This window comes from Mauremys mutica, chromosome 6 (genome assembly GCF_020497125.1).
Source record: "Mauremys mutica isolate MM-2020 ecotype Southern chromosome 6, ASM2049712v1, whole genome shotgun sequence".
Taxonomy (NCBI): domain Eukaryota; kingdom Metazoa; phylum Chordata; order Testudines; family Geoemydidae; genus Mauremys; species Mauremys mutica.
This window is the reverse complement of record NC_059077.1, coordinates 86,581,452-86,604,107: the sequence shown is the minus strand read 5'-3', so window position 1 is coordinate 86,604,107 and position 22,656 is coordinate 86,581,452. Positions and strand designations below refer to the sequence as shown.

The following is a 22,656-nucleotide window of genomic DNA, read 5'->3' as shown; positions in this document are numbered from 1 at the left end:
ACAAAAAATTGTTCCATTTTGAGCCCTGCAAAATTGAAACAATGACATTCCAAAATGTTTCAGGAAATTCTGTTTTCTGACCAGATCTAGTTAAAAATCAGAGGCCATTGGAATCTTGACCATGGTATGGCTGCCATCATACCAGTACATCTGGGGCAGCTGGCTGTAGCATTAGTGAGATTTTTTGGAAGTGGGGAGAGATGTGGGTCTCAGAGGAGCTGAAAGATGGTGTGGTTGGGGAGCAGTTGGCTCCAAACAGCAACAGCGAGGGTGAAGTAGATCACCATTATGGCTTGACTCTTTTAACTTATCATGCAGTGTTTTGGCTCACAGCACTGGGCCAGCCCATGGAAATAGGCTGAAGTTAAGTGAAAATGAAGGGACAAAGCAAATACTACTTATGCTCTCAAATCAGCTGGAATAATTTTCAGATCTGCATTTGCAAAGCATTTTCAGGGTGTGATGACTCCATTGTAAGTGAGCACTGTGCTTGTGGAAACAAGAAATATGACTCTTTGAGCCAATCCCACTTTTTTTATCCTGGGGCATATAGGGTGGAATACTTGTCCAAACATTGCAGACAAAAAAAGCATTACAATTCTTTTTTTAAACAGAGACCAAAAATATCTACGGGGGCATGATCTAAATGCCATACTGAAGCAAGTGTTATTTATTTGTCTGTTCAGTTTCTTCCAAAATCACAGCAGCACCAGCTGCCAGTGTGAGTTTTGAGTATTAGAGGGTAATGATGATACAGGTTACCCGCAGGACGATGGAGAAGTGATTCCCATGGCTATCTTGTGGCTCTCTGCAGCTATTCAGGATTGCTGTACACAAGAAAATGTTTTCAGAATTGAAGTTGTTGCAGACTGACAGAAATTTCTATGCAGGGAACTTATCACTGGTATAGAAAAGAAATCTATAGCTTCTGAGTATTCTAGGGCGAACATTTGTACAGGAAGCCACTGAAATGGCTACTGCAACAGAGACAGGAACCAGTTTCACTGCTGCTAAGTAATTTAACATAAACTAGGACAAAATATTATCATTTATTGCTGCTTTATCTCTCTCAGTGGGGAGGTATTTAATAAATCATGTGCTCATTGTAAATAATGCTAATATGAACCGGTTTATTAGTATGGCTTACTTTGTGACATTTGATAAGAGACCTCCAGCACAGTCAGGTTTCATCAGAAATCTTAAATAAAATAAGCACACACAACTATGAACTAATGAGGTCTCCAGTGCTGTGTAATACATGTTATTTACATTAGAAGGATCAGGCTCCAGTCATTAATGACTTTGCTTATGCTGGCCTTCCTAGCCTCTGGAAACAGAGGTCCTGATTCTCCTCTCTCTTCACCAGAGCATACCAGTAGTGGCTCTGTTGGACTTAGAGGAACTACATCAGTGAATAACTAGTGGAAGTGGTAGGAAAATGAGGTTGGAGTATGCTAACTTGACCACACTCCAGTGGTCTCTGTCTCAGTATAAAATATAAAATAACTAAAGATAGCTACTCTTTGTTAGGTCTTTTAAAGAAAAATCTGAGGGTAAATCTGACACCTATTATTTTAGTTGCTGATTTCAGAAAGCGGTTTAGAAAGCTGGCTTGTAAGTGGCTGGGGAGCTAGCAAACAGGAACAGCTAATGGGGGTTTTGCAAGGGAGTTTAGAGATGGAGCGTGAGAGCCAGATACATCTAATAAACATTATCTAAACTTAGGCCAAAACTCCCTATCCTCCCCAAAGAAAAACAAACAAACCACACATAAAGAACAAACAAACAAAAAACTCTGAAAGAGTGAAAATATTGGCGGCAGAATTCCAGCAGCAGAGTGGGTCTTTCCAGTTTATTGCACTGAGTGCAGCATGGGTGATTATCTGCCTTGTGGTCAGGTGGCATAAGTGTGTTCAATGCAAGCAACTCATGGCCCTCAGAAACTGAGTATGGGCTCTTGAGACCAGGGTGGCTGAACTGGAGGAGCTAAAGGAGACAGAGAGGTACATAGACAAGACTTTCTGGGACATAATAGAGCAATCCCAACCCCAGAATGACAGCCTCTGTGCTGTTGAGTCTCAAGAAGGAGAACATCAAGCTGGAGCTGAGAGACCCATAGTTGGGACCCTCCTTCCAGGTTATGTCACAGTCTCACCCTGTCACACTGAGGATACCCCTGTGCGGGAGGGAACACCAATTACTGGGAAGAGACATAATAGTAATAGGAGATTTGATTATTAAAATATAGGCAGTTGGGTTTGTGATGACTGGATGAACCGCATGGTGAATCGTCTGCTGGATGTGAAGGTTGTGGACCTCTCAAGACATCTAGACAGACTTATGTGCAGTGCTGAGGAGGATGTGGTAGTCATCATACATGTAGGTACCAGTGACATAAGGAAAGGTAGGAGAGATGTCTGGAGGCTAGGACAGAGATTAAAGTCCAGAATTCTCTGAACTGCTTCCAGTTCCATGCACATGGCTAGTTAGTAGGCAGAAATGCAGGGTCTCAATGCATGATGAGATGATGGTGTAAAAAGGAGGGATTTAGGTTTATTAGGAACTGGGGGACCTTTTGGGAAAGGAAGAGCCTGTTCAGGAAGGATGAGCTCCACCTAAACCAAAATAGAACCAGATTTCTGGCATGTAAAATTAAAAAGGTCGTAGAGGGATTTTTAGACTAAGAGCTGGGGGAACAGGTGTGGAGGAGCACATGGTTCAGAAAGACACATCCGGTAGGGGAGAATTTATTAAAGAGGGTATTCTATATCCTAGTAAAGAGGAGAGAATAGAAGTTGATAAAGTGCAGGTAGGAACTGAAGAGAGAGAGTCTAAAAAAATAATAATAATCCAATTCAATTACATTACATGAAGGCAGACAACTAAATATTAAGAAATTTTATAAGTGCTTGTATACAAATGCAAGAAGTCTAAGTACTAAGATATGTGAACTTGAGTGCCTGGTATTAAATGAGATTATTGATAAAATAGGCATCACAAACTTAATGGAACAATGATAATCAATAGGACACCATAATATAAGGATACAAAATATATAGAAATAACAGAGTAGATTGCACTGTTGAGGGAGTGGCACTACATGTGAAAGAAGTATAGTGTCAAATATTGTGAAGATTTTAAATGAATCAAACAATACCATAGAATCTCCATTGATAGAAATTCCGTGCTAGAATAATAAGGCAAGTCTACACTACAAAATTAAGTTGACCTAAGTTACATTGATGTACAGACACTGCAGGAATTAAATCGCCTTTGCATGTCCACACTATGCTCCTTGTGTTGGTGGTGCACATCCTCACCAGGTGACTTGCACCGATTTAACTGTAAGTGGGGGGCATTGTGGGATGGCTTCTGAAAGGCAGAAACAGTCAATGTAAGCAACACAGGGTCTACACTGACACTGCGTTGACCTAACTATGTCGACTTAAGTGCTACACCTCTCGCAGAGGTGAAGTTAAGTCGATGTAGTGGGCGACTTACATGGGTGGGAGCTACATATTAGTGTAGATGGTTAGGTCAATGTAAGCTGCCTTACATCAACCTAACTCTGTAGTGTAGACCAGAGCTAAGAGTATAGCAACTACCAACCATCTGATCAGGACTGTAAAATGCTCAGGGAGATTAGAAAGGCTACAAAAACAGAAATGTAGTAATAATGGGGGATTTCAAGTATCTCCCTATTGACTGGTAATGTGTCACCTCAGGACGAGATGCAGAGATAACATAAGAGCAGGTTGGACAAACACCTATCAGGCATGGTCTAGATAATACTTACCCCTGCCTTGAGTACAGGGGACTGGAATAGATGACCTCTCGAGGTCCCTTCCAGTTCTATGATTCTATGCTTTCTAGACACCATTAACGACCGTTTCTTGGAGCAGATAGTCCTGGAACCCATAAGGGGAGAGGCACTTCTTGAGTTAGTCCGAAGTGGCACCCAGGATCTGGTCCAAGAGGTGAAAAAAGCTAAATCAATAATAGTGATTATTATATAGATTATTATTATAATCAATCGATAATAGTGGTCTCCCTGTAGGGGAGAAAATACCAAAGAAACCCACCTCAGTAGCATATAAATGCAAAAAGGGGAACTACACAAAAATGAGGAGGCTAATTAAACAGAAATTAAAATGAACAGTCACAAGAGTGAAATGCCTGCAAGCTGCATAGAAACGTTGAAAAAACACCATAATTGAGGCTCAAACTATATGTATACCCTAAGCATAAACAAACAAAAAACCAGAAAGAGGACCAAAAAAAATGACACCATAGCTAAACAACAGCTTAAAAGAGGCCGTTAGAGGCAAAATACATCCTTTAAAAGTTGGAAATCAAATCCTAGTGAGGAAAATAGGAAGAAGCATAAACTCTGGCAAGTCAAATGTAAAAGTATAATTAGACAGGCTAAAAAAGAATTTGAAGAGCAACTAGCAAATGACACAAAAACAGACAGCAAACATTGGAAGCAGGAAGACTGCCAAACAATCAGTGGGGCCACTGGACGATCAAGATGCTAAAGGAACACTCAAGGAAGACAAGGCCATTGAGGAGACGCTAAATGAATTCTTTGCATTGGTTTTCACTGCAGAGGATGTGAGGGAGATTCCCACAGCTGAGCCATTCTTCTCAGATGACAAATCTGAGGAACTGTCCTAGATTGAGGTGTCAATATAGAAGATTTTGGAACAAATTGATAAATTAAACAGTAATAAGTCACCAGGAACAGACTCTATTAACCCAAGAGCTCTGAAGGAACTCAAATATGAAATTGCAGAACTACTAACAGTGGTATGTAACCGCTCACTTAAATAAGCCTCTGTAACAGGTGACTGGAGGATATCTAATGTAATGCTGATTTTTTAAAAGGCTCAAGAGGCAAACCTGGTAGTTATAGGCTGGTAAGCCTAACTTCAGTACCAGGCTAATTGGCTGAGACTATACTAAAGAACAGAATTATCAGACACATAGATGAACACAATATGTTGGGGAAGAATGTGGAGAAGGTGAATAAGGAAGTGTTATTTATCTCTTCACATAACACAAATCAAGGCTCACCCAGTGAAATTAATAGGCAGTGGGTTTAAATCAAACATAAGGAAGCACTTCTTCACACAATGCACAGTCTACCTGTGGAACTTATTGCCAGAGGATGTTGTGAAGGCCAAAACAGATAGCCATTAAAAAGAATTAGGTAAGTTCATGGCTATTATCTAAGATGATCAGGGATACAGCACCATGCTCTGGGTGTCCATAAACCTCTGACTGTCAGCATCTAGGACTGGACAACGGGAAGGATCCCTTGATAAATTGCCCTGTTTTATTTGCTCCCTCTGAAGTATCTGACACCAGCCACTGTTGGAAGACCACTGGTCTTACCCGTATGGCCATTCTTACGTTCTTATCTCTTTTCAGAAAGGGCACTGACCAACATGCTTAAAATCAAGCACCGTGCTTACATGATTTCCTGATTAGAGCCTTAAAGATTTAGTCTGGGACTCTCAAAACTGGGTGTCTAATGTTAGGATCTTAAACCCATATTTAGGCACCTAAATAAGTGGCCTGATTTTCAAATGTGCTGATCACCCATCAGCTTCCATCTCATGTACCATCCAGAAAACCAAAAATTATTTGCCAACATTTATTCAGTAGCTAATTTCAAATAAAGAATAATTCTGAGAGAATCACAGAAAATTCACAGGTAGGAAAAGAAGTGAAATGCATTGAATAAATTGCTCGCTCAGCTCTGCTTATTATCCTGAATGAGCTGGCTTTGAGTCCATTAATATATAGCTGATATAAGGAGCACCAGGAAGTCTTTTTTCTGTGGTTTTCATATCCAAGTAAACTCTGCAGTTAGACAGTTCAAGCATAAAATATTGTACAGGACTATTTGCATCTACTTAGCCAAACGCTGCTCTACTTGTTCCCATGCAGTACACCGAAGACTGATGCTGCAGCACTTCAACATGAGCTGAAGCCAGCAATTATTTAAACTGTCACAAGAAATCCTGGTCTTTTGAGATTTCCAAACCAAAAAGATTCTGATAGGCTTTGGAAAAGTCTTCAAAATTCAGGCTGGTTTCAATAAACTGAACCTTTGAACATTTTTAGATTTGTCTGTCACTATTGATTTGGCTAATAATTAGCTATTTCATTGCCAGCAAGCGTAAGAGTTAGATCTGTTTTCACAAGCCAGTTTCAAGAGCAGGGAATGCTCAGGGGACTGGTTGGCTCAGGAGAAAGAGGATTTTTTCACTTAGAGGCTTCTGGTTGGAATTCAGTCCACATTCCTTCTAGCTAGAAGTCATTCCAGCTCTGGTAACTAATTGTTTAGCTCACCTGTGCAAAATAAGTTTATGGTTTCAGAGCTGAATAAATAGTAGTAACATATTTTTGCAAATATTAGTTTGAATTTGAACATGAAATTTCATTTGACTGTGGTTTGGAGCCATTTCGTTTTTGCATTCTGTGAGTATTTGAATAGCTGAGCTTTGCTAGTGTGAATACTTATAGAAAAATGAATGTGAAGCTCCCACTCTTGAATGTTTGCTGAAAGCAAATGTTGAGTGTCACAAAATAGGAAAAAATGACATGTGGCTTGTGTAACTAACAAATTTCCCCTGACTGTTCAGAAGCTATCAATGTAATGGGGGTGGGGAGGTGGGAGGGAGTTGGGAATAATTTTCTATAAAGACTACATTTGAAAAAGCCAGTCTTGTTGCAAATATTTTACAAGCAGGGAAAGAGACAACATTTGATTAAGAAATGGTGCATTATGAATAATTAGACTGTGGCTGAGACATTGAGCTACAAAGCTACATTCTGAGTAACTGGGTGAATCTTTTTCATGTTGTCACAACTGTGCACCAAATCCCAGTGGTGCTCATGTACATATGGAGAAAAAAAATCCCAACATCCATTGTTTTAAATGAGGAACAGAGAGAAGGACACATCAATTTGAAGAATACTCAGCTAGACACCATGTGGCGGGGAGAGGAAAAGTGAAAGGCAGGAGAAAAAAATGACAGTTTTAAATTGCCTGCATATCACAAAGTACCAGACAGCAGTTTGTGGTGTTTCTAGTCCCTTTCTATTATAAAACCTAAATTGGGAGCTTTCAGATTTATATGTTATCAAACAAATGGAACTGAAGTTCGCTGTTGACTGACAAAGTACTGTGAAAAGGCAGTGAGGCTTCTGGGAGAGGGGAGTAGAGGGGAAGGATGCAAATAGTCTAGTAAACCTAGAAAAAGAGAGCAAAGGTAGAAAAATACAATAAATATAGTCAAAAGACTAAATAAAAGACATTTATAATGTTTTCCTATTATTTTTTCTTATACTTAACTAGGAACTAGTTTTCATAGTGGAAGGATGTTATAATAAATATGTTGCACATCCCTTCTCAGAGCTGTTTTTAAAATAATGTATTGTGAAATGAATGAGCTGTACTCTACTAGCAATAATCTGTTATAAACTGTGCATTAATAGACTACTAGGGCACTTCTCAAGTAGTTAAACCTATAGTGCCTATGAGGAATGCACACGTATCCTACAGTGCACTCCCAGTCATGTCTTATTGCTATATATGCTCAATTGCAGGCCTAATTCAAATCCCAGTGCACAAATGTCCTCATCCATTTAGGGACCACCATGGTTGGGACATTTGGCCCCCACTGGCTTCTTTTATCTTTTGGCATGAAATAATGTTTGGGGTCATTTTCCTTATGTGGGAATGCCCTGTGCATGGTAAATCTGAATCTAAGAAATGATTCAGCAAGGACAGATTGAGGCAGAAAGAAATAACTTTATTAGTGATATGTTCAGTTTATAAAAACAAGTACACAACAACTAACAATAAGCATTTCTTCAAAATTTAGCTACCTAAAGTTTGTTAAAGAGAATTTGCAAGATGATCTGTGATAATGCCAGCTAATAACTTCAAATAATGTTGCAGTTCTATCAGATGACTATTAAGACATGGTGACAAGGCAATTTGGGAAAAATTGTGCTGCTGCTCTCTGTGTTGTATCTGTTATGTGGATATATAGGAGCTCATTCACCACACAGCACTAAATTCTCTCTTTTACACGCACTTGCATAAGTGGAAAAGGGAAGATTCACATTGGGAAGAGTGCATTGGTAAGAAATCATTGCATTAATATTACTAAAATGAAATGAAAATAATAAGCATTTGATTTTAGCTGAATAATTACTTTTTGTTTGACTCTAGTAAGCACATTTCATCTGATCTTTTATTCCCATAGCAGATATTTTTGCAGTGTAGTATTTTAAAATGATTGTTATATTACCCAAGTTCCCTGGGTACCGAAACCTGCAGGTGGCTATAATAAATGGTCTGTATGATCTATATTAAAAATGATAAATCATTTTCTTTCTTTCTTTAGCATTGTCTGCTCCCCAAGATACATACATCTTTCTGACTCATGTATGTGTATTGATTATTACACCATCTGCCTATTACACTTTAGGATCAGATCTGTGTTTCATTTGACTGCCAATAATGACGGACCACAGATTCATCATATTCCAGTATAGGTCGCACCATCTGAACTGCTGCTAGTATAAATGTGGTCCACTAGCCACAAACCAGTAGGCAGCTTTAAAGCTACCATTTAACCTGCACTTGAAAGAATGTTATAATTCTTGAGAGGCTTTGTGGTGTAGAGGTGAGAGTTCTTCTAGAGTTCTAGCAGTGGCTTTGACAAAGATTCCCTCTGTATCTTCCAGCAAGTTACTTAACCCTTTTGTGTCTGCTACCCCATCTCGAAAATGGGAATAACAACACTTACATATAAAGCATGATATTGAATAGATTTGCAAAGTCTTGTGGGCCAGATTGTGCCCCTGAGATTGATATGCAAATACTTCCTGCTTTGGAAAGAAAGGGAGATCAAGAATCTCTTTACTACAGTCCCTCTCCTCTGTGTGGGGAGTCTCAGGGGATGAGGGCAGGCTGCAGGGAGGGTTTTTTCATCAGACCTGTACAAATTACAAGAAAAAGGTAATATAGATCCTGGCATTATAACCTTTCCCTCAGTGCTTCTGCACCAGGGAAAACCTCCCTTGAAGTAGGATACCAGGGCTAGCCATGCTACTCGTTAGCCAGCATGCCCCCGACCCAGTGCAGAGACACAGGGCATATATGTGGATGGTAGGACCCAGGTGTTCCACTGGGTTCTAGAGGCAGAACCCAATTTATTCAGCCTGGGAGAGGGGACAGAATTCCCCTTGCCTTTTAGAATGATTTGGGGTGAACTCTGTGTGCAGATCCTGGCAGAGTTTGCCCCAATTTTAATCACCTCCCTTTGCAGGTATTTCCACTTCAGGGATGCTCGAGGGGTGTGTGTGTGTGTGTGTGTGTGTGTGTGTGTGTGTGTGTGTGTGTGAATGAACTAAGATCCTTTGTCATCAGCACACGGGAATAAAACTGAAACAAATACAAATATGCAGCTGTGACTCTTTTGGATTCAGAGCAAAAACAAAAGAGCTGGTAAAAGATTTGAATAGCTAGTCTGTGTATGTCAATTCCAATGGAAATGGCTAAAATGGCTTGTTCCTCATTCTCTAGAGGAGTCAAAGCATTTGAAACAAAAAAGACTTTTGACATGAAGAATGTGTGTTTTAGAGAAATTGCATTGAAATCAGCATGACTAAACTTTTGACACTTAACAATGTTGAAAATTGAGTACTGTGAAGCTGACTAACGTAGCTATTATTTAATTACCCTCAATAGTACCTGTTACTTAAATTATTATATATGAGGAAGATTAAAATTTGTCACTGTAATGCATTTTCTCTGCATCAAAGCAAAACAGAGAAACATAATTTAGTCCTCTTATGTCACTGTAATAAATACATTGATTGTTATCTGAGCCAAAAGGTAAAATGAAATGAGAACTTGATCAGCTAAATGAAAGATGAAAATAGAGTTGTGTGATTCTGGCAGGGTTCATGAACTGAGTCCTGCAGCTTGGTTCATAGACTCATCGATTTTAAGGTCAGAAGGGACCATTGTGATCATCTAGTCTGACCTCCTTCACACTGCAGGCCACAGAACCTCACCTACCCACTCCTGAAATTGACCCCTAACTTCTGGCTGAGTTACTGAAGTCCTCAAATCATGGTTTAAAGACTTCAAGTTACAGAGAATCCACCAGTTACATTAGTTTAAACCTGAAAATGACCTGTGCCCCATGCTGCAGAGGAAGGAGAAAAATCCCCAGGGTTTCTGCCAATCTGACCTGGGGGAAGATTCATTCCTGACCCCAAATATGGTTATCAGTTAGACCATGAGCATGTGAGCAAGACCAAGCAGCCAGACACCTGGGAAAGAATTTTCTGTAGTTACTCAGAGCCCTCTCTGTCTAGTGTCACATCTCTGGCCATTGGGCATTTTTGCTGCTAGCATTTGCAGATCGGTTAGGTGACATTATAGGCAGTCTTCTCATACCATCTCCTCCATAAACTTATCAGTCTTGAAGCCAATTAGGTTTTAGCCCCCATGGCTCCCCTTGGAAGGCTGTTCCAGAACTTCTCTCCTCTGATAATTAGAAAACTTCATCTAATTTTGAGCCTAAACTTGTTGATGGCCAGTTTAGATCTATTTGTTCTTGTGTCCACATTGGCACTCAATTTAAATAACTCCTCCTATCCCTGGTATTTATCCATCTGATGTATTTATAAAGAGCAATCTCTCCTCAGCCTTCTTTTGGTTAGGCTAAACAAGCCAAGCTCCTTGAGTCTCCTCTCATAAGGTAGGATTTCCATTCCTTGGATCATCCTAGTAGCCTTTCTCTGCACCTGTTCCAATTTGAATTCAGTTTTCTTAAACATGGGAAACCAGAATAACACACAGTATTCCAGGGTTCTTGATCTCAAACAACACATCCCAGCTTTCTCAACAATCCTGGGAGCAGCTCATTTCTTCCTGTATGTTAGATGTCTTTGGAGAAGACAGGGTCCGAGGAGTGTGAAGAGGGGGAGAATAGATAGGCTGATGGAAGGGTGAAATGAGGTTCACCAGCTCCTCATCTGTGCTAAAACCTCAGGTGCATATTCATCAAACTTTTATGAGTGTTTGGACATTTTGTGCAACTCTAGAAAGCTTTTCTCTGTGCATCCTATCAGAAAAGCAGTGATGCAGGGCAAGCTTAATGCTACTGAGGGCAAACCATGTCAAACAATTAATATGATATGCAGAAAATTACTTACCCTGTTAATACATAAACCTGCCAACTATAAGTCTTCTGAGCTGCAAACCCCAGTGTCTAGAACCTAATTATGACTCAGAGCCATGCATGTTGGGGGTCGGTGTAGAGGACATCCGCTGTTTTAGCAGTGATGAAGGGAGGCATTGTGCCTGTGTAGGATTGGATCATGCATAAGATCTCCAGAGCTGCTCTGATTGCCAGCACTTCCTTCACCTTTTGAAAAGGGGTAGCGTATATTGCCTCCAAATGCTTGATTGACAGTGAAGTTTGGAGGCGTGGCAACAGATACGCTAATGACACCATTCAGACGTGCCCTTCAGTGGTGGTGGTGGTGCTGTGGTGACAGCAAAAGCTCTGGCAACCTCTCTCTGGTACTCAGAGAACAAAAGGAGTCCCATAATGTTTATTTCCTGTGTGGAAATATGGTGGCTGATATCTTTGCCAACATTAGATTGTATTGGGGATCTCTAGAGTTGAAAGCATGAGTCTCTATAGCTTGAGCTAAAGAAATAGGCAATCCAGCTGGGAGTGGTAACAGACTCACATACTCTGTGGATCAGGCATTTAGAGGGATAGGAAACACATGCTGTTGAATTATACAAGCCTACGCTGCGGGGCAAGGAAGGAGGCCTGCCACTGCCACATAAATGCTGGGGCAGCCATATGGTATGCAATAGGACCTTTAGCAGTGCCATTAGTACAGTAAAAGGTTAAGCATATATACAGAAAAAGCTTCACTGAAGTCACACTAAACAGATTTCTGATGGTGTCTGAATTTACTGAAAGTAGCTGCACTCCTCTGAGGTGGTGCTAAACAGGTTTGATTTGGGGTGACCTGTTCAGCTTGTCTTGTATCTTAAATACTAGTTTTCTTTCTGGTCTATTTATGCCTTTTAATTCAATTCCCTGTATTCAAAGTGCAGCATATAAGACAGCAATCATATAAAATAATGTTGATGTAATTCTATTACTTTCTATTCTGTTGTGCTCTCTTCTCTTATTCACTCTAATAGAATTACTTAAACATTATTTGAGATCATTGTTGCTTCAAAGTTTGCCTGCACTTGTTGAACTTAAATATGTGGAGGGAACATTCAAAATAGGGAATTTAGTACCTGGGTGGATAACCTTGCTGAACAGTGACTACAGGATAATGGAACAGAGGGAGTAGACGGTGAGATAGGGATTCAAAAAGTCAGCTGAAAATGGGGTGTATGCTCTGGTGGGAAGCTTGCACACTGGTTTAATAAATCTGCTGGCCATGGGGTATATGCTTTGACGAGCGTGCATGCTAGTTTAATAACAGGAAATATTGAGTCTTTGCTCTCTCTGAAGCATGAATCTTGCCTGTTAATCAGGAAGAAAAAAGCACTTCTTAGAATCTACAGCAAATATGGGAGTCTCATGGGGAAAAGAAACTTGCGTAAGTGCTTTTTGACAGCCATGTATTTAATACTTAACAATACACAAAAAAGGGAAGAATCAATATAGGAACGAAATCAGTGAAAGGAAAAGCTAATGTTACAGTGGTGACATGCATTCATGTCCTACTTTTGCCTGGTACTGCAGTACCATTAATACGTCTCTACACAGGTTGATTTGACTGCAAGCCATTGCTTACGTTTCCTATGGAAACAAGGGCTTGAAGTAACATGAGCCAATACCAATGCAAGATCTGGTGAGAAGTCACCCCAGATCTTATGAAGGAACCATGGAATTGATGCACCAGCATAAGAGTCATACAGAAGGATCACTTGCAAGCATGACCGCCTCTCTCTCTCTCATTTATATTAATTGTTCTCTTCACATGAGAATGCTTCATAATACTTGTATGGGCAAAATCCATCCCTGTTTTAACAACATGACTTCAACCGCAAAGCCATGATTTACTGGCTCTAATAATCAGGCATCACAGCACAGGGGAGGTTGAAGGAGGCTAATGTAGTGATTTTGCAGATTATTACAAGGAGCTTTTCCCAGGTATTGGGGGTGGGAATTGCATGGGAGAAAGTACAAAGGTGCCTGTTGGAAAATGTGACAAAATAGGCTATAAAGGCTGGCATCATTGGCAGAGCCGGTGTTGAGGGCTGTGTATAGTGAACAAGATAACAGGTAGGGCAGAGCTAAGCCATGAAGGGAGTTAGAGGATCCTCCAAACAAATGCTGAAAGAGCAAGTAGAGAGGTATGAGAGATAACAGGAGAAGACAGAGTCATGAAAGCCTAATGAACAAGTGATCTGATTTTCAAAGGTGTTAAGCCAATATTATCTAGCAGCCTACATTCTGATTTAGGATATTTTGTTTAAGCTTCCCCTGGCTGGAAGTGTCATGGGTCTCCAGAACAGCCCTCAGCCTTCCAGGGAGGACTGTTAATAACCTGTGATTTTTTTTTTAATATCACGAAGACAAAATGTCAACATTAGTGACAATTGGTTTATATTGTTACAGGCTTCCCCTCCCCAATAGCTGGGGTGCAGGTGGGGTGATTTGAGAGAGGCTGGGGAATGGCCATTGAAACAAAGCATTCTCTTTTATTTATCTTTTACCTTAGAGTTTCATACAGTTGCTCATCACTGTAATATCTCAGCATCTTCCATACAAAATTGCTCACAAAAGCAAAGTCTCTAGCAGACATCATAGTGTCTCTAGCTCTTCTCCTTTCTCAGGGTAAAACCCCTGCATGGGGTAGGGTGGTTTGGTGTGGGGGTTGGTGTTGTTTGCTTACTTGGTTTATTTGTTTGTGTTTTGGGAGGTGGAGCCACTGGTTTCCAGCTCTGGGGGAGGCGAGTACTATTGGGTGAGAGCTCTGGCTGCATTCAAGTCTGTTGGATTCTTTTTGATAATGTGTTCTGGCCTCATTCCTTTAGATGCCCCGATGCTACAGTATTTTCAAGGCTATCTGCAAGAAAAAGGACCTGGGGATCATGCCCTGCATATTAAACACCCCTACCTTACTTTTATAATTTCCCCCCCAAAAAAGGGAGCTCAGACACATAACAGAACATTTTTCCTCACACTTGATCTCACCTGCTGACATGAACACTGATGTATGTGACAAAGGGATCCAGTACCTGAACACAGGAGGAAAGAAATCCATGGAAAATTCAGGCAGTTCTGGCTGCAAAGCCAAAAATATTGATTGCCTTGTAGTGATCATAAAGGAAGCACATTGAGCCAAATTCTCTATTAGTGTCAACAGGAAACAATAGAATGACTATCATTTACACCAGCAGAGAATTTGGCCCATTGAGGTTACTTTTGGGTTTATCTCTATATCTATATATAAAAACATAAAAGTTCTCATTGCAGACTTGTTTCTGTAGGGCATTCTATATCAGTCTAGCATGAAGCCAGGAGACAAACTGAACTACAAAGAGTGAATATTAAAGAGGTCAAGACAAAATGATCGTTTGAAGTAAGGAACCAGTCAAAGGGATATCACTCCAAATGGTCAACACTGGGTTCTGTTATGCTCTTTCATGTGGGACATAGAGAAGCACTAGGCTTTGAACACGTTATCCCTGCTAAATTGTGAAGCACAGCAGACAACAAAGGTACATCTACACTGTGACATGACCGCAGCTGGCCTGGGTCAGCAGACTCAGACGTGGGGCTCAGACTGCAGGGCTGTAGACATTCGGGCTCAGGTTGGAGCCCAAGCCCAGATGTCTACACAGTAGTTTTACAGCCCTGCAGCCCCACAAGCCCAAGTCAGCTGACCTGGGCCAAAGATGGGTGTTTAATTGCAGGGTAGACGTACCTTAAGTGCACATAACATACATCATTTGTCTTCTAACCAAGATCAATGGATGGAAATAAATGAACATAAGGGATTGTTTGTGACCATCTGATCCAAAGCCTGAAAATGTCTTTCAGCAAGGCTATGCCAGGTGTAAACCAAAACCATATGTTCTTGCCTTTGAGATTTATCTGCTGCGGTGTTTTTCTAATTCAGCCTCTGTGTGCTTCTCCCCTTCTGTGTGCTAGTGTCAGTGTTCTTGTCTGAGCATGCTCAGCTGAGTCAATCTTAGGCCATTATTTAATTTTGGACCTCTTTTCATCTTCTAACATGTGGGACGGTAATATGCATTACTTCAATGGCAGTCAATAGCCAGACGTATCTCCAAAGCCAAGAGGCTAAGTACCACAGGAAGTCAGAAATGGAGCAAGAAAAGAGCCAGAGGCCAACGCCAAGAAATCATGGTGTGACTAGAGTCCAGCGGAATTCATATAAAAAATCCATTACTGCTCTTTTGCTTCACAACAATGGGGCAGCAGAAAAAAAATCTCTTTATTCTTATAGTATGATCATGAAAGTATTGATCCTGGTCAGAATATCTAAAGTACTTTAAAATATAATTCTGTAAGAACATTTTTTTTCGAAATCTAAGGAAAATGCAGTTACAACCCTGTAGAAAAAAATATCAGGATAAAATTACCAGTCTGGACCTAATTGTTCCTATAAGGCACTAGCCACTATAAGGGACAGCACAGAAATGCATTATCCCAAGGAGAAGTTGGAGAGCAATTGTGCATCAGGAAGCTCCAAGGGGTACCAGAGGATTGCACCAAATGGGGCAACCTTCTACCCATGTTGCTGGTGCAGAGTGTATGGGTGTGAGCTATGGCCCTGCTTCCTCCCCTTCCCCTTTTTTGATAATGTGATTGTCTCTGGTCCTTCTATGGGGTACACAGCAGGGAGCAGAGAAGCTCTTTGTACCCTCCCACCCTCATGCATCTCATGAGGAGCAGTCACAATCTGGCTCATTTTCTCTTCTCCCCCCACCCCACTCACGCAGAAAGTTAGCTTAGAAAAGAATTATTTTCCCTAAATCTTCCCACATACTTACATCTTGGAAATGATGTGCATATAGCAAATGGGTAATGTGCTCGCAACCATGCTACATGTTTTCTTTTGTGCACAGACAATACACAACGAATAAAGAGAGAGAGGCTCAATCCTGTAAGATATATTTTCTCATAATTTGTCTCCAAGGCAGACAGCTGTTTCTTATCTGGCTCCGGCTTCCATCTTCTTAAGACAAGAAATATATTCTTTAAAAAACCCAGTGAGGATGTTAGGCAGAACATTTTGGGATGGAGAAAACTCCTGTTTCTTTGGCGTTTTCTTAAAAGCTGCAACTGTCCCTTGGAGTGGTGGCTATTGACAGCCAATGGATTTCATTTCCATTGGAGACATTTTGTTTAAAATTTTCTTCCTGTACGAAGCCAATGTTGGATTTGAGAAAGCAAAATCAATAATAGGTGTCAGCAAATGGTTGCCCTGCTCATTCTGCCTTTGACAAGTAATTTTAGGTGACCCCATTTAATCAGGATGAGACAGTACTTAGACACTGTTTAAGAAATTACCCTTTGATTTGTGCTCTGGATAAATGATTCATGAAAGAGCCATTCCAGGTTCTTGCCAGCTTGGAGTGATCGCATTCAAATTGCATTCTGGAAATGCAACAGTGAAAACTGCTACAGTGAAGTGTCAGCTGCAGTGCTAGCCTTTGACTGTAATGTAATTAAGTCAGTGCATTGCGGAAATGGAATGTAACTTCATGTAAAACAGTTAGTCTGTCAAATAAGCAAGCAACAAAACAGTTTGTGTACCTGTTTATTCACATTTATCAGTGGGCCCTGATGAAGTGGATGTTTGAATTGGTGTAAGTTTATTTGTCTCCTGTTATGTAAAAAACTTGCCATCCCTTGGATGATGGATGCTTTAATTATATAACAGATATGTAGAAAACTGAAATGGGTATTTTAAAACTAAGCAAAGCCCATTGTTTTATCTTTTTTCTAGGTAGTAAATATAGTGCGCTTATTAGGAATTGTAATTTACAGTCAGTTCCCTGTACTGAATGTATAAAAAAGGTTCCTTGATTAAGTGGACTAATAAATTAAGTAGATCATAACATATCACTGTGGTCTAGCATTTACCCTCATATTTTAGGTATTGCTCAAAGATATCAGAAATGTTTTAAAATCTAATTGGCATAACACAGAGGACCAGTTTAATTAGTTGGCTTAGTTTAGTAACCTCATTTACGAAGAAAGCAGCCACATTTTAACCACAATGCCTTGCAACATGCAATGATTTAAAAAATAATTCAAAACTGGTCTACCATATAAAACTGGATGCCAGAGTCCCGATCAGCGCAAAATTGATGTGATTAGCAGATTGCCTTCCTTTTCACTATTCTGCTTACATTCCTATAGATGTGTAATGTACACTCCTTCCTTCCAAGCCTGTATACGTGCGAGGAATGAACAAATGACAAAGGGATTTGTTTCTCATGCTAATCAGAGGCTGCAGAGGACTTAGAAGTGCCTCTATTAAGTTATAGGTCTAAGAAAGCTTACAAGCTGTTGTAATAAAATAGATGTGGCCCTTCACACTAAAGATACATTAATATAAAAAGGACGGCATTTTTTACAAGAAAAATTTTTATTTGTCTGGCAGCTTAGTGGTAACATCAACTTGAGACACGCCAAGTTCAGAGACATGAGACTAAGGAGTGTTTTTTTCTAGAAAACTTTAGCAAGGCTTTACTTGTTCTTCTCTACATTTTCATGATGTTTTATAGCAGAACAGATGCACACACAAACCCAAACACACATCAAATAATGTTGTGACATTATATGTGTAGCTAATATACCATCTCAAGGAATGTTTTCTCCCAACTGTTTGCTGTGTTCTGGACTTCATTATATAAAAATCTTTGCCAAAAACAGGCATAATCCTTGTAGCTTTGCTAGTAGCATTCATCTTCTAAGGATCTGTGAAATCAGGAATGACAAAAACAGCATCAGTATTAATACTTCACTTGATAAATTGCATAGATCTAGATGCATTGCTTAAAGTTGTCAACTGTGACTTCCCAGCAAAGTGAAAGGCATTTGAAAAATTACCACTGATGTTTCAGGCTAGGGAAAAACGACTTTTTCAAACAATAAAATGGTTTCCTTTATGGACTGCTAAACCAGAGTCAGGGTTTTAAGGGGGGAGGGGGAAGAGAGACAGGGATGTTCCTGCAGCTGAAATAGCTGTGTCGGATTATTTAAAGGCGGAATGTCTAATGGGATCTCCAAATCCATCCCCTACTTACAAGCCATCTCATGGAATGATAAAGATGTCTTTATGGTGTTACTGTGAGCCAGTCAAGAGAGGAGAATCACATAAAATAAACCATTTGAAAATGTGAGTTTGTCGCTGGCTCTTCAGTGGGAAGAGTAGGGAAAGTGCTGCCAAGGTTTATTAGTGACTTGGATCTTCTTTCTGAGCTCGTGTTGCGTACATAGAATTAAAGGGAAGCGAGCAATTAAACTGTAAACCATGAGAGCTCTTGGATTACTAGGTTACTTATTCTGACCTTGCATAGGCTGTGAGATATTAGATCAAAGCCCCTTAAACCCACCTGAGAAGTGCTCAATTTGCATAACTATTAATTAATCAGTCTTATCACTTTTTATCTCACCTGTTGCTGTGGCTTAATTGTAATAATAATAATTAATAAAGTGCAAAGAGAACAAAACAGAAGTGGCCACTCAAATACTGGGTTCTGACAGGCTGCCAAGGGGAATGAAATATTCCATTGTGTTGGAACAGCCCTGCACAGTGACTCCACAGTCCTTCTGAGGCATAGGGTAGGAGTTGGGAGGATTCCTTCCCCCTGCCATCCTTGTGTGTTTGCCCAGCACCTGCTTTGGTCCTACATGTCCACTGGGCTCTGAATGTTGTCTTAACCCTCTTAGTCCTTCAGAATTCAGACAACCTCCCTCATCAGGGAGAATGCATCTCACACACATATCCTGTCTCACAATAAGGCCATGACAAGGGAAAACATCACTCAGCTTTGTTTTCAAAGGCCTTACTTGTGTATGTTCTGTGTAGGGACTAATGCAAACAAGCAATGAATACAGGTTATAGCTTATTGCTGGAAATAACAGAGGAGTTCACTGCATTTTGGTATTTATCCCACTATATTGGATGTAGTCCTATCAAGTCTATGTAATCTACCAATATAGGTACTTATAACACACTCGTAGTCATAGTATCTGAGTGCTTTAGAGGCTACCTCTATGGAACGATGATCCTTGTGCATATAAAGGAGTCACCAAACTAAGCCTTTGTTTTAAGTCCCATATGAAATATGCAGGGGCGGCTCTAGCAATTTCGCCGCCCCAAGCACGGCGGCATGCCGTGGGGGGCGCTCTGGCGGTCGCCGGTCCCGCGCCTCCGGTGGACCTCCTGCAGACGTGCCTGCGGAGGGTCCGCTGGTCCCGCGGCTCTGGTGGAGCATCCGCAGGCATGCCTGCGGGAGGTCCACCGGAGCCGCCTGCCGCCCTCCCGATGACAGGCACAGCGCCCCCCGCTTCATGCCACCCCAAGTGCGTGCTTGGTGCACTGGGATCTGGAGCCAGCCCTGGAAATATGTTCTCACCTCCCTCAACATGCATACAAAATCCCAGAGACAAAAACGCCAACTAGCAAAAAGAAGGCTACTAACTAGTTGTGCTTGAGGGCAGACTGCTCAGCCAAAGCAGGTGACTGAGGGAGGGGAAAAATTTGTCAAGTTACAGGGGAATCTTTGTTTCTAACTCTAGGTCCTTCTTCAGTTATCAGCAATGATGATGATTCGGCAAGTCCCCTCCATCACATTTCGAATGGGAGTAACACTCCATCATCTTCTGAGGGCGGCCCAGATGCTGTCATCATTGGAATGACAAAGATTCCTGTCATTGAAAACCCCCAGTACTTCGGAATCACCAACAGTCAGCTCAAGCCTGACACATGTAAGTACAGATGTTTATATGTATTTTGGTCATTTATTTTTCTCAACCATGAGTGGGGTTTCTTTACTCGAGCTAATGGGGAATGATGTAACTTGCAGGGGCAGTGGGAGGGGGGTTTAAAATGTATTCAAGTCATTGAGGACATTTGTACATGGGATGAACTGCTTTACATCTGTCATAGCCAAAAGGCCAAATTCAGCCCCTGTGAGGAGTCAATTGAGACAGCTACACAGAAAGCCTACAAAGTTCACTGAAGTCACTGAGAGACTTTCCATTGATTTCAATGACCTTTGGATCTGGCCATTGAACCTAATATGAATTTGACCCAGTGTATTCTCAAGAAAAGACTAATCTTGCTTTGGGCCAGAACCAGAAGTCAATATTTGCATAGTATTGTTATATACATTCTGTTATCAAATTACTTGTGTTGTGGCTATGAATGTAAATTCACTTTGAAATATATATATTTTTAAAAGTAATGCTAAAATAGTGTTGAGATTACAGAGGGTGACAACTTTTATTCTTCTGCTTTTTTTGTATAGTTCAGGCTTTATATTTTAAAAAGGTGTTTAATATTTAAGATGAAGCACTAAGTTTTGTTTTCACCTCAGATGAACAGTAAGTCTAACTGTCACATATATGTTCTCAGTCAATCAGGTTGGAGGCATATGAAGTGAGCGGTTAAAAAAGCACACCAGGCTTCTGTTACTGAACTCCAAAACAAATATTAGTTTTGCAAATGAACATTTTAAAAGTTGGGGGAGGCTGTTATTGAAACATTAAATATAATAGTACAGCAAATAATAAATATATTGTGGTCATCCACAATTACTGTGGATAACTACTGACACTAACATATTATAGCAGGTGAGGCAGTAATTGCTATAATCAGAGTTTTTTAATGGTTTCCATTCTAATTCACAATTTTCAGTCATTCATAGCTATCTCAAACTTTTACCTTTTGGATTGCAATTGTTGTGGCTTGGTCCCTAGTGATTTTTTAATGCTTCAGCAAAAAATGGTTTTGTAGCATGAGAAGAATGAGAAAAAATTACTTTCCTCATTATAAAAAAAATGAAATTTTTTTTTATTTTTTTTTGGAACAGTCTTAAACAGAGGTTGAAAATTGTGGTAGAAATGGCCGTATCAATGACAATTGCCTTTAAGTGTTCCAGTAAAAATTATTCTCATTTGACCAAGTTATGAGCCTTAATACATTGTACACTTCACATGCCCCATTTTGTATAAGCTTTTCCTTAAATTCATAGGCTGCCTGATCCATTTCCCATGGAAGTCAGTGGAAAGACTCACGTTGACTTCACTGGGCTTTGGATCGGGCCCCATGTGTGTGGTTGAGGAATGCTACATTGTGTATTGATGCGCATAATTGATGTAACTATGCAGCAAAAATTTATTGTGGATGCACAAGCTGGGGCTTTTGCCTTAAACCTTGGACAGTTTATAGAGTGTAACAGGAACCCTCCTCTGATTGCTATGTGTTTTTTAACAAGTGGAAAGACTGAGAACAGGTAGGGTGACCGATGCCCCAATTTTATAGGGCAGTCCCGATATTTGGGGCTTTTTCTTATATAGGCACTTATTACCCCACCCCTGTCCTGATTTTACATATTATCTGGTCACCCTAAGACCAGGGCACCTACCTTTCCTGTGAAACCCTGAGATAATTCCACATTGTGCACTTAAGCACAATCTACCGCAGAATGTCAGGGTGCCTTGGCAACACCAACTTTTAACACTGCATGAATACAACCCAGCAAATCTTAATGTTCTTTTGTTATATAGAATTATTGTATAATACAATAATCCTCAAAGGGTCTCCAAATAATCTGATATATCATATGCACTATGCTGAAATAATTTTTTTGTACTTGATAAGCATAAGGAGAACACTGTATGTGTGTATTGTGATTGGGAACTCAATTCCTATGAAAAATAGGATTCATCAGGGGATTACAACTGGAGCAATGTGCTCTCATGCCATCTACAAAGTTATATAAAGGACCAAGTGTATGAATATTAGGCTCTTGTACCCCTGCCCCCAGCTACATTAAAACACATTTTAATTGTTCTTCTGAAAGCAAACTTCTGTGCATGTACAGTCTCTGGCTTTAACAAAAATGTTTTAAAAATGTATGTGCTCTGTTCCAAAACAGAGATCATTTGAGTTGAATAGGAGGTTGGAGCTCAGCTATAGAAGCATTGCATCACAACTGAACAACACTAACTACGGTAAAAGTTGTAAGTCAACAATCTCAGGTCCTGATCCTGAAAAGACTCAGGTCTTTTCTACTGAGGCCTTAACTAGAGCAGCAACACGCACTATGCAGGAGTGATTTCTAAAGTGCACTGATGTGTTGTGCATTAATTGGTCTGTGTAGACTCTGCTGGTGCACACTAAAAGTTTGCTAGCATGCTTTAATATAGTGCCTATTTGAAATACCCCCACCCCAGTATGCATAACTCCACTGTGTAGACGTGCCCTTAAACATATACTTGATTTTGCACATTGCCAGTAATATCACTGACTCTGATGAAATTACTCACAGTGTATAAAATTAAGCATGTGTGTAAATGTGTAGAG

The 22,656-nt window shown here is 40.3% G+C and overlaps 1 protein-coding gene across 1 annotated transcript in view; it reads left to right on the top strand.

Moving 5' to 3' along the window:
- Positions 1-22,656, top strand: part of NTRK2 (neurotrophic receptor tyrosine kinase 2) — a 270,220-nt gene that overhangs the window by 129,651 nt on the left and 117,913 nt on the right. The window contains exon 13 of the mRNA XM_045021743.1: positions 19,866-20,054. Coding sequence (XP_044877678.1) covers positions 19,866-20,054 — 189 coding nt within the window. The remainder of the gene's footprint in view (positions 1-19,865; positions 20,055-22,656) is intronic.